The sequence below is a fragment of the Mirounga angustirostris genome, unplaced genomic scaffold, assembly GCF_029215605.1.
Source record: "Mirounga angustirostris isolate CCGP_5_RB_7025 unplaced genomic scaffold, mMirAng1.0.hap1 SCAF_12, whole genome shotgun sequence".
NCBI lineage: Eukaryota > Metazoa > Chordata > Mammalia > Carnivora > Phocidae > Mirounga > Mirounga angustirostris.
The window spans coordinates 45,885,189-45,898,384 of record NW_026991720.1 but is presented as its reverse complement, the minus strand read 5'-3'; the positions used below and the strand labels follow the sequence as shown (position 1 = coordinate 45,898,384).

The window sequence follows — 13,196 nt, the reverse complement described above, 5'->3', positions numbered from 1 at the left end:
TCCTTTTAGTCTTTATCATTCATTATGCTGAGTACTGGGTAGGTCTTTAAATCTGAAGAGTCATATCCTTCAGTTCTAGGAGATTTTCTCACATTTTTTAGATAATCACCTTCCCTTCATTCTCTGCACTCTCCCATACACTTCTACCATTATTTGAGTATTTGGTACATGTTAGAAAGTGGGCTAAATATGTCATACGTATTCCATTAATCTTTCAAATAAGGAAAGTGGCACCAGTCCTCTTCTACAGATGAGGAAATGGAGGTTCTAAGAGGTTAAGCAGCTTGCTTAAATTTCTCAAGCTAACATGTGAAAGATTTGGGATTCATGTTTAGGTCTCCTTCACCCAAGCCTGTGCTTTAACCACTGCATGATCATGCCAGTCACTCTCCAATTGCAAAAGGGCAGTGGCTTGATTCTCAAAGACTTTTAAAGAATAAGGAAGCTCAAGAAGAGTGTAGAGTAAGTAATTCAAGATTCCAAAGTCTCCAGAGCTGTCAGCAGAGCCAAGCCAGTGGATCCCAGACAGCAGATTTTGGCAAGCTTAGGGAAGAGCTGGCCTACAATGGGAAGAGAGCTATCCAGAGCCTAGGAACTATTCCACCAGGAAAGTGGTACGGTGTGGCAACATGGTTGAAAAACACACAGAGTCGCTCCTAAGTTCAGACCCTGGCCCTGACACTCACTAGCTATATAATGTTCATCTGTAAAATAGGGATATCTACTGCACACCGTCCTTATACACATTAACTGGGATAAAATATGTTACAGCATCAGTGCACAAACAAACAACAAGTGTGAGCTCCCTTCCCTTTTAGAAAATATTCAAGGGTGCAGAGGAAATATCCATGTGGGGAAAAAGAGAGATAGGCAAAGAAACCTCTATGGAGATGGGACACAAATGAGTGAGGGGCCCTGGAAGGCTGGCCACGTGGGAACATGACTGTGGGAGCAACATGCATGTGGTGGATTCTGAGGATGCAGAGGGAATAGTCTGGATCACACTGGGCATGAGGAGGGAGCTTTCCTCAAACTCGTTTCTCTCAGCACTCCCTGATTTGTTGGCATCGTTCATCCCCAGGATGGCCCAATACACACTTGCTTCTTCCAGCCTTAGCATTTGTTGTGTTGGTGTTTGAAATATAATTTTAGTGTGCATGGATTGGAAGGGTATATTCCTTGCCCTCCTCATCGCTGTGTATGTGTGTGAGTGTGTGTGCACATGTGCACTTGTGCATAAGAGGACGGCGGGCAACAGCAGGAGATGTGCTGCGGATTCTCACGGGCAGTTCTTTTGCAGTTAGCTCTGAGGGCAGCTCCATCCTATGAAGATTTTGTCGCCGCATTAACCATAAAGGAAGGCGACCACCAGAAAGCAGCTTTCAGTGTTGGGATGCAGAGGGACCTCAGCCTTTACCTCCCTGCCATGGAAAAGCAGCTGGCGATCCTGGACACTTTATACGAGGTCCACGGACTGGAGTCTGACGAGGTGGTATGATGCCTGCAGGACCGCGCCGCCTCCTAACTTCAGGGAATAAAGTCTGCTAAAGTGTTTTGTTGCCCTGCTTAATTTCCAGCAGCAGCTTCAGCCCTCTCCAACCCCTTCCCTGGGGGGATGGAGAGAAGGAGGCAAAGCCTAGTGCTTTTATATATAATTTTTTTAAATGCGTATGTCTTTTGTGTGTTTAAAAATCAAGGTGCTATATATTTCAGTTCAAAGGGCCTCCTGGAAACCAAATCATAACTGTTCTATTAGAATTGAACAGCAAGTTGTAAGAGCAGATTTAACAAATGAATTTATCGGTATTGTGTTTTGTTTTTACCTTTTACTTTTAATGAGCCTCCCAAACCCAAGCTGAAGATGAGCAAATTCTGTATCAAGGAATATAACACATAGCCAGTGTTTCAGTCAACTTAGACTAAAAACTGGGGGGAAGCTAAGTCCACTTGTTGAAGCTATTGAAATGTAGAGTCTGGTATTCCTAGGCATTCAGAGAATACTCTTCTCCATGGCTTTGTAGGCAAGAAGAGCCTGTGTCGTCCAGGTGTTCGGGGCACTGGTGTGGGCCTGTCAGTGTGGGAGGAGGAAGACACAAGGAGTGCCATCCCTGTTTATGTGAGGGGAGACTCTGGCTCCTAAGGGATGAGTGGTGCCCTAACCCCAAGGCAGCGAAGCGACATGTCATCTGTGATGACCCCTATCTAGTGCCCACACTTTGCCAGCATGCTTTCCCGTGTGTCATCTGAATTGGACATTACAGTGAAACTGTGACATCCAGGCTTGTTATCCATTTCAAAAGTAAGGTTGAGAGGTTGAGGGATTTGCTCACAGTCACACAGCTTCTAATTAGAGGATGCAGGTCATTGCAGAGTGTGATCTGGACCACTTCTGCATCAAAATCACATGGAGTGCTTCTTCAAAAAGCAAATTCCCCAGCCTTACCTCGACCTGGAGAACCAGAATAGTGGGGGTGGGACTTAGGAATCTGCATTTGAATAAACTTTACGGGTGATTCTCCTGCACCCAGGGTTGAAGAACCACAAGATTGAATTCTAGTTTAAATTCTAATTTACAGGACTCCCCATCTTCTGCCTGAACTAAATGATAGGTTCTTCTTTTCCCAGAGAGGAAGAGGCTTTCATCGAAATAGTTAAAGGGAGAGCGAGAAGTGGAGCAAGTTTACTCACAGTTTTCTTGATTGCATGGGCCGCAGCACCCAACCAGCAGGCTTGGACGTTGCACTCAGGGACCATGGTTTTGAATGTGCCGTCTGACCAATCTCGGGATGATTGCCAGTCGTGCAGGGCAAGCCAGCTACAGCTGCTTATCAAGCTCAAAAGCTTTGGGACTGTGTCTGAATTGAAAGGTGGGATTTAAACTTGCATCCAGCAGTGCTGGGTAGGCATTCTCCTGAAGAGTGTGTGATGCCAGGAGACTCTAGTAGGCCAAGCTGCCGTGAGTGGGTGTGGGCGGGAAGTCATGGTGGCTGTCCCACCTGGGGCTGCTTCCTTCTAGAAGAGAAGTTCCAGCAGGAGGTAGTGCCCCAGAGTAGAAGGGGAGCTCCTTCGAAGGGCACAGGTGAATGCTACCTGAACAGCTTCAGGTGATACTTTTCCTAGGGCAAAGAGAACCCTCTCTTTAGGCAGAGGTTGATGTAGAGAGGGGTTTTGATTTTGTCTTTTGTTTGTCTTTAAACAAATTAGCATTTATTTAGCTCAGGTTAATGAAACAGGTACTCCAGTCACTAAGGACTTCCGGAAAATGCTTAAACTTAGAAAAACAAATGTTTTAAGGCTGGGGGAAAAGGTGCTAAAATAATATTGATTCTTTTGTATTTTAGCACTTGCTGTTGGTGTCATTCCCCCTCGCCCCCATGAGTAGTTAGCATGGATCTCCTCTGGTTAGTATGAGTATGATGGCAGAACTAGAGGATAATTCCGACTTCCTGCCCCTGACTTAGCCTTCTAAAAGGGAAAAAGAAAAAAACAGCCAGTTCTTGCTTGATCCTTGGATGGGGACACTTTAGGCATTGTGCGGTTGGGAGGGGATGCCCCTGGGAGACTCTAAGTATCTGTCCTGAGCAACTGCTGCTGCCCCCTGTCACCTCAGGTGACCTTGCGTGGGCTCCTGGAGAAGGGGCTGCCACACTGAAAACACCACAGATTGGCCGCCAAGGCTCCCGATACACACAGAAAGCTGCTCGGCATGGCCCTTTCACATTTATTAGGTACTGCCTTGGTTTATAGAACTCCGTTTTCTGGGGAAGAAGGGTTTAATATTCTCTAGGATCCTTGGGAACCCAGATCAGGATAGCTTGAATAACTTGAGTAGCTTGTATTTTGTACTCCACCTTTTCGCACTCCTGTAGAAAGGGGGTAAGGTTTTTGAGAGGTATTCTCCTAACTGGAGCATGTTCAGTTTGCCTGAGATGTATAAAGCTCGGAGGGTCCTAAATAAAAGCTTAGATTAGGTGATATACTAGGTGATCAATGCAACTTGGCCGGAAGTTTGGCACAGTCTGACCTTCCTCCTGGATCTACGGCGGTAGCTTCTAGTTAAGTACTACTATGCAGGTACTGCCTAAGATGGGAACAAAGAGAAAAGATAGGTAAGACCTTTTCTCTGTGCTCCTCCAAGATTTCTGGGACATCTCAGCTTTCTTTCCCCCCAGACAGTGAGAGGAGATGAAAATACTAGTATGCTTGTGGACAGAGGAATCACCTTGCTCTCATTGCTCAAAACATTTTTAGGAGTCCTTTTTTAGAGTAACCTTTAGAGAGATCCTGAAGAAAAAGGTAATTTGTCTTCTAGGTATCAGTAGAAGCTAAGAAGTAACATTTGGATAATCCCTTACAAAGTGCTTGCAAACACAGCATCTCATCATGTGTGCACCTCTCCCCACAGGAGAGGCCAGACTTGACACGTAGGAGGGATCAATGTATATTTGTCCAACGGGACAAAATCCTTTCTGTGATGGCAATTTTTTTGTCCTTTGAAAGTAAATTTGATTCATTATAGCTAATCCTAGTGAAAAATGTTAAGTTGGAGGGATACCCTTTGGGGGCAAAACCAACTTATGACTGTGAGATGGAGATGATTTTCTTGTCCCCTCTTGATCCGGCCCTGCAGGGAGTTCTAGAAGCAGGGCTCTCAGGATGTGGAACATCTCAGTCCCTGGGGAATGGACTTTGAAAGGTGGTGTTCATTAGGATGTATAAGTAGTGGCTTGAGGCACCTTGTCATCACTATATGCATGTCATTCCGAACATAAAGCTTCCTCAAATGTCGGTTTGCACGAAAAGGGATAGCTGAGCCTCACTGCTTCCCTCTCCTGTTTTCTTTTACGAAAGATTGCCAGCAGAGCCCCTTCTGAGCACCAAATCCATCGCCCATCTTAGCTGTTTTGCCCCATTCCTCGGCAGCATCCCCTAATGCGTTTGGGGAGCACCTGGTACAGACCTAGCCCCGGGTGAGGTGTCCAGTCAGTGCAGATTCTGTTCCCCTCTTGGACTTCCGGAGCTTCTTTAAAGACCCTCCGTTCCCATTTGTAGCTGTAAAGCAGGTGGCTGCCGTGTGCGGAAAGTGACCTCTCTGATGAGCGCTGCTGGAAAAGTGTGCAGGCTTCTCTTCTTGATTCTTAATTGGATATATGTATATTTCCCAAAAGTTAATGCTTTCAACTTTATATTTTCGGAACAGTGCTTTTAATTAAGAAAAATACATGGTAGGAGCCAGTAAATAGACCACACCTTTCTTTATTAAATTTGAGATAAGGGAGCTGAAGTAAGAGGCATCATATTAAGGAGATTTAATCTGATGATGAAAGTCATACATGTGAAGAAACATCTAAGGCAGTAGGAAGAGTCGGAAGGTCATGAGCAATATAAGATGATGTGAGGCAACTTTCTGAAAGAAAACGATTTTTATGGGTTTTTTTTCTATTTAAATGACTACATCCCACGAGAAGTTGTTTACTTAATGGTGCATTTCTGAATCATTGACTAAAATCAGTTGTTCTGGTTTTAGTCCTAGGTTTTACAACTCTTCAGCTTCCCTCTTCTGATGCTTTGTGGTGTTTTTTTTGTTTGTTTGTTTTTTAAGGTAACCTACCAACCTTTTTTACATTTTTAGATTTAGAATTTGTAAGTGAAGTATTTTTTAAGCCATCGTTCTGTTAGCTGAGCTGAAGTGTTTGGTCTTAGAGGGCCTGACTTCAGATGCTCTCTGGGATCTGGTACAGGCTGTACGGCAGCGTCGGTGTGTATGGTAAATGTGTGTCCCTGGGAAGCGTCTATCGAGGGCTTTATTTAGAACCACGTTCTGCTTCTGGATGTCCCTTTGTAACCTGCGGTTGCTTACTCAGGGCTTTCATAGTAATGACAGAAAAAGATACTCAGTAGCTGTCTAATGGTATTTTAAGACTGCTTATCAATTATAAGGCTGTTAGGGATCCATTCAATAACTCCACGAACATACTGTTCACTAGACCCTCTCTGTAAACGCTCCGGTCCCCTCCCTGTCGCAGCCAGTAGTCATGTGTGCCGAGGCCATTTGCGTGATTTCTCGCTGCCCTGCTGCACTGAGGGACTCCAGGGCATGATTCAGTGGTCAGTGGTGGTGCAGTTGACGCATGCATGGGTCTTTCTCCTCCACTGTTTTGATATAGCCTTTCATTAAAAGGAAAAAAACCTACCACTACTCTGTAATGCAGAAGTTTGCGAGATTTTTTGGTTTCCCTTTTTAATCACTTCTCTTCCAGAGTGAACAGATGTTTTCAGCTAAGCTATGTGAGAACACAAGAAAGAAATCCTGCTTGTTTTGAGCACCATTCTTTCTATTACATAGATTTTGAAGTGTGGTCAGTATTTCCTCCCTGTACTTTATAAACAGCAACCACCCTGGGATGGCTGGCACTCCTTGGGAAATGGATGACGTCACAGACTCCTGTGTACATGTCTCTCCATAGGTGTGTGTGGAGTCAGGGATGACAGGAAGGGTGATAGAAGTATTCTGTTGCTTCCCAGAAGGCTCATGAGCCAGTGTCATGGCATGTTTGATGTCTGAGTCCCCAGTGTCATGACAGTTCCACTAGAATGTCAGTAAACAGCCCAACTACCTCACGTGAAATTGGCTGTGGACAATCTGTGTCAGATGAGACATGCATTTAAGGTTGACTTAGTCTGGTTAGTAGATTGAACAAAATGATGTCTCTATAAAGAAGAAAAACATTAGACCAGATGCCAAAGGCTACAATGTACATAGATTTCCTCGGATTAATTTTGTAAGTCGGTGTTGAATTCCAGCCCCAGTATTCTTATCTCGAGTGTTTGTGGTCTCATAGATCCGTGCACTTTGAATACCTGCCCCATGCAGTCTTGTGTTAACTGTCCTTGTCCTGAAACATTTTGAATGAGCAGCATAACGACAGGAGAAAGCAAGTGTCAAGTAGTTTGCTGGTTTGTTCATTTTAATGGGCCTTTACTTAGAATATAACGTGTTGGAGCCACTGGGGACCAACCAGTGAATGAGAATGTCATGTTTAGTGTTCATGTAAAACTCTGTCCACGTTCTTACTCTATATCTTGCGGGGAGGGTTTTACTTTTTTTGCAAAAATGTTTGAAAACATCTGTCAGATTTTATATTCGTTAGTTATAATAAACTTATTTTTAAAGTATTTTATCAAGTGCTTCTCTTAAAGATGTTTGTGTGCATTTCTGCTTAATTGAATAAGCCAATTATAAGTATCATTTGTGGGACACATACTGTTTGCCAGGCATCATTTTAAGCCCTTTACAATATATTAACACATTTAATCGTCCTACTCTCTCTCTAAGGCCAGTACTGTTTTATCTTCAAATCACAGATGAGAACACTGAGGTGCAGACTGAGGGAAGCCCCTGACCTAAGATCCCACACCTGTTAGGGAGGAGAGCCAGGCTACAAACTCAAGCAGCCTAGCTCCAAAATCTATATAAAACTGGTTAAAACCGGGCGCCTGGCTGGCTCAGTCGGTTAAGCGTCCAACTCTTGGCTTCGGCTCAGGTCGTGATCTCAGGATTGTGGATCAAGCCCCGTGTCAGGCTCCGTGCAGCAGGAGTTTGCTTGGATATTCTCTCCCTCTGCCCCTCCTCCCCACACTCGTGCTCTCTCTCTTTCTCTCTAATGCAAATAAATAAATATTAAAAAAAAAAACTGGTTAAAACCTAAACAAAAATTAATTTTTGAAGCACCGAAAGACCTCTGTAATGGCATTGCCCTGGGTGTTCCTAGCATTCTAGAAAGACTAGCTCCTTTCACGGTGGCTGTGTTCTTTGGCCTGGTTTAATTCTGTTTTCAGAGAAACCACAAATGCAGAAGAGAAAGATGAGTTTGCTATGCATAATATTTGAGTGGCTTTGTGATTAATAAGTTTCCATTCCATAGTCAATACTTCTTGGCCTAAGTCATTCGATGCCAAAGTAGGGTTGAACCTGTTGGGTTTTCTGTCTCATACACTTGTTGGCGGATGTTAAGATACCTGCAGATATAGATAGATCTGCATGGCTGGTGATGGGGTGCTGCCTTGTCCACGGAGAGAAGCTTCCCATGTATTGCCCATATGAGGCCTCCTCTCCAGCCACCTCTTTAAATACATGAGCCAAGCCAATTAGAAGTGGAGGAAGCAGGACGGAAGGAAGAGAAGAAAGTGAAGAAGTGAAGTGTGGTGGGTACTTGAGTGCAAGGAGTCAGCTGGAGTGGCCATGTTGAGCCACACGCAAGAGAAGCAAGTCCCACTGAGGAACTGTGTAGTCGCCAGGGCACCCACAAACTTTCTCTGAAGGCCGCCTTTCCCTTTCTGGAGGCCTACTTTCCTGCCCTGGGATTCCTCCCCTGGAGAAACCTGGACCTTCACCACACAGCCCCAACCCTTTTGCTTACACCACCTCTGGTGGGCTTCTGTCCCTTGAAACAATCACTATGATGAGCATGTGTGTCTTTGTTCCACACCGAATATGGGCAAATCTTAAAGAAAAAACAAAGTGACATTCGTTGAAGAACCACCACCACTGTCCTCCTTGCTGTATAAAGTGGGAGTACCTGTCCATACCTGAAGTCAGTCTGTACAAGCTCTGCTTATAGTTATAGGCACATCCCCCACAGAACCCTAGGAGCCTTCTTGTAATGGCTCTGTTCTTGGAAATCTTAAATGTCCGTACTGCCAGAGATGGCTGTGTGAGGACCAGCTATCTCTCTTCTGTCTCCACCATACCTACCAGGAGCAGTGCGCTCAGCTCCACACTCTGGAGTACTTGGGAGCCATGAAAAGTTAAGCTTCCTGGAGGATGAACAAAGGTGTGTTCAAAAAGAGACCATGTTTGAGTATCTGTCCTGAGTTCCAATGGGTAGGAGAGTAGAGCAGCCTCGATCATGAGGAACCAGCTACAGAGAGGCTGCATCTGCTGTTTGCTATTCCAGAATCTGAATACCGGTAGATTTTCTGTCTGTTCTAATATTCTACAATAACATGGGTTCACCTGGAAAATCTGTGCTTAGTGGCCATGATGAAGAAACCAAAAGAGGAATTAGGACTGGTACCATCCTAGAGTTGATATTTTTATTTGTTCTTACATTCGTATGTGTCAATCAGATGCCTGAGACCTTTTATACAAGCACACGTCATATGTGTATTTGCATTTTCACACACACACACACACACACACACACACAGTGACACTCATCATCACCACCCTTCTATCCAGAGGCACAAAATGGAGAAATGGAGATGCCGCCTTTGGAGCAGGGTGGTTCAAGTTGATAGAGAATTGATGAGTGTGGATGGTCTGACATCAGCACTGGGGACACAAACCACATTTGGGCGGTTTGCTGGGTAATCACATCTCCTTTTTCAGAGAACAGAACTGTCACATCATTGCTAACACTGAGTGTGTGGCCAATTTTAGGGCTTTTTGCTTTGGCTTGACAGTCTAAGTTGTCGAAAAGTTTTTAGATGTTTTAAAATCTTGCTTCAGGGTTCTGCATGAGATCACTTTCGACAGTCCCCCTCACCTTTCCCTTGACCGTTACATGTCACTGACCAAAACTTCCCCTGGGGTTTGTGAATCACAGGGGCATAGGGGGTGACTTTCTGCCTGGTTCTTCCTGATTGAGACCTGGCTCTCTACTCCCTTTCTTGCATACATGCTAAATGCGTTCATCTCCAGATAGCAGCCTCCTTAAATTACATTTCAGGTGCAGGTCGCTCACCTGGGCTGTGGTCTTGAGCTCCAGCCAGACTTGATCTTCCACCCTTGGATGTCCTACGTTCCTCTGAAAGCCCAGGTCAAACTTGGTTGCCACTTAAGCTTTGCCATTTAAGTCAGTAGCATCACCATGATGCCAGTCTCTCGGGCAGGAAATTCAGACACCCTGAGCTCCTGCCTCACGTCCGCTCTCTCCACCCAGTTGGTTATGAAGACCTGCCTCAGCCTCCGAACTCCAATGGCTATAGCCTCGACCTCTGAGTTCGGTGATCTTTCAGCGTGTCTGCTACTGCCTTCCAAATCTGAAAACATTTTACTATGACTCCATGCCGTGGTTCAAGTTCCTTCACAAACTTGGAATGCCTTTCCCCTGGCCCCTTCCTCAAAGCCCAGATTGAACCTCTCCTCAAAAACTGCCCCCAACAATAAATCCCAGCCATCAATTTCACCTCAACACCTCCTGCATTTTTAAATAATACTGCATAAGTTAGAACTTAGGGATGGAAAGCGTGACTCCAGGGGAGTTAGACTAATTCTTTGGTGTCTGTTTTTGTTTATCGGTTGTAGCACCTTCCTCACTAAATCCTGAACTTCACCTTGTCCAAGTCAGAATGCCAGCACCCGACAGTGCCTTCCTTGCCTATGGGAGGATTCTAGAACTGTCTTTGAAGTTGGGCATTACCTCACACAGTGCTCACCTGGTTCCTCCAGATGTCTTAGTTCCATTATCCAGCTAGATAAAAATACTTGAAGCAAAACCATACACATCTCTTCTTTCCTTTGCTACTCAAGAAATACTCTGAGTACCTGACCACTCAAAGTATAAATAATTTGTTTTTTATATTTTGCCTTTGTTAATACAGGTATAAAATGTTTTCTAAATGGTGCTTATGTGTATCAAATTATGAACAATTAGAAGACAAAATCCAGCTCATGGTTTTCAGCTCTGCTTGTACGTTTAAATAAATCACTAGAAAGACTTAAACAAACAAGCAAGTAAAAACACTGATGTCTAAGCCCCTCCTGATCACTTAAATCAGGCTCTGAAATGCAGCCTGTCACTAGTATTGGTAAAATCTCCCCGGTGATTCTGATATGCAGCCCAGATTGAGAACCCAGAGCTTCTGGTTTAGATGTTTAAAATTATGCTTTGGGGAGCACATGGCTGGCTCACTCGGTAGAGCATGTGACTCTTAATCTCAGAATCCTGAGTTTAAGCCCCACATTGGGCATGGAGCCTAGATAAAAAAAAATTTAAAGATTTATTTATTTATTTTAGAGAGTGTTGGGTGGGGGGAATGGGCAGAGTAAGAGGGAGAGAGAGAATCTGGAGCAGACTCCCTGCTGAACGGAGAGCCTGACGCGGAGCTGAATCACATGACCCCAAGATCATGACCTGAGCCAAAATCAAGAGTCAGATGCTTAACCAACTGAGCTATACCCGTAATTGGTGACCAATTTTTTTTTAAAAAATGTTTAATAAAATTGTGCTTTGGGGTTTTTTTTTTTAAGGATAAATAAGACCACATCACAGAATCTCCATCCCCTAAAACCTGACAAAATGAACTACCAAAATAAGTAAAAATTTTAAAGGTGAAAATCAGTAAAAAAATTTCACAATTGCTTGCAATGAAGCAAGAGAAGGAACCCGACCTTGTCATTAAGCCCTAAACATCAAAAGATGATCACCAAAGAAAAAGACCAGATTTTCTGGCAAGAATGAAAAGAAATCCTAATCCTGCCACCCCATTGGTGGAATTTGCAAAATCCAGAATTCTCATTAAAATCTCAGGTTTTAGAAAGAAACTGATAGGAGAGTTGGGTCAAGATGAGTAGACATCTCTTCCTTCCTCTGAGTGGGGCTGGCGTGTGTGTGTGTGTGTGTGTGTGTCGGGAGGAGGGGGTTGTTGCTGGAGAGAGATGGGTGAAACAAGGGACAGGAACAACCAGCGCATCCCTGAATTAAGACAAAAAAACGCATCCCAAAGGTCTCCTTCCCCGTGGTACAGTAGCTATGTCTCCTCACCATTTGGAATTCACCGTGGCACAGGACTTGATGCAAGTATCAGAAGACAGAGCGGAGTCCAATCCCGCCAACAAAACGTGTACCCACAGCTCGTCCTTTCTTCTGCATGCAGACACAAGCAGGTTGGTTTGACTGGTCCGCCCTGGTAGGCTGTACTGGTCATTAAAATATCAAAATACTTCCATACCAGGAGGTAAATGACCACTAGCTGAGTATCTTCCACTGCTCTGGCCACCCCAGCCCCTCTCACAAGATACCCCCCAACTCCAGACCCCCCCCCAGCAGTCTGGCAACTAAAGAAGTAACACGTTGGCCCACCACGGAGCCTTCGGGGGGCCCCTGCCCCAGAGCTGTGGCTGATCTCTCTTCTGCTTGCTCACTGTCTGTGTCATGCCGGCTGTTAAGGACTCTGATATCATTCATGCCAGAAAGTACACAGAACAGAAGCCCACAGACGAGAATCATTGTCAGATAAGATGGGAAGTGTGCCAAGGGAAATGCACCAACAGTATACCAAAGCAAACGAACGGTCTGCACAGAGCCTCCACCTTACATGTGAGCAAGTTTAAATAAAACGACCCGGTGACTACACAAATGCACAGCCAGCAAAAGGAGCGGCAGGGGGAACAGATGAAAGCAACTGGGAAGAAAAGCTAACCTAAAAAACAGGTATACTGTGTTCTCAAAAGAACGTGAATTCAATAAGACGAGACCTGATATATGAGCTGATTAAACAACAGAATGAAATAAAAAGGCAGATTGCAGAGCTCAGAAAACAACTTGGCCAAAATAACACTATTCTAGAACAAATAAGTGAGTTAGAAATAGCAAGAAACGTGGTTGAAAACGGGATAATAAGGGAGAAAAGGCTTGAGAGGGCTGCAAAGACCAAAATAATTCTTGAGAGAATAATTGTGGGAAGACAAAGCTAATCTAACATGTATATGCATAATTGGTGACCAAGAAAAGACACGAAGAAAGTATTAAAAGATAGAATTCAGGAAAGTTCTCCTGAAATGAAGGAATGAGTTTTCCAATTGAAAAAGTGTCCTATATTCTAGGAAATCTGACAGAAAGCCCTTGACACCAAAACATAACCTGATGGAGTTAATGAACTTCAAGAATGAAAAAACTGAGGCAGAGAAAGCAAGTCATCAAAAGGTCTTAAGCTTCTTTACCACAAGATTCAGTGCCAGGAGGTAATAGAGAAATGTCTCCAAAATTCTAAGTAGGAAAGAGTGACTAAGTATATGGTCACCAGCCAAGTTGTCAAATACAATGTCAAGTACTCGGGCATGCAAGAGCTCAGGGAATACAACATCCGCAAGCCCCTTTTTTTTTTTTTTCCTTATTTGAGAGAGAGAACACAAGCAAGCACGAGCAGGGGGAGAGGCAGAGGGAGAGAGAGAAGCAGGCTCCACACTGAGC

General features: G+C 44.3%; 1 protein-coding gene across 2 annotated transcripts in view; it reads left to right on the top strand.

The window, feature by feature from the left end:
• The window catches only part of PLEKHA8 (pleckstrin homology domain containing A8), a 56,537-nt gene extending 49,335 nt beyond the window's left edge, over window positions 1–7,202 (top strand). Inside the window, exon 14 of one of the 2 annotated variants that reach the window (XR_006788739.3) lies at window positions 1,301–1,379. Coding sequence is in view for 1 of the 2 variants with exons in the window: in XM_045864499.3 (XP_045720455.1) it covers window positions 1,301–1,498 (198 nt within the window). In the remaining variant the exon portion in view is untranslated. Of the gene's footprint in view, window positions 1–1,300 lie in introns of both variants that reach the window. The other variant, XM_045864499.3, reaches the window with a different exon arrangement.
• Window positions 7,203–13,196: the final 5,994 nt, after the last annotated feature.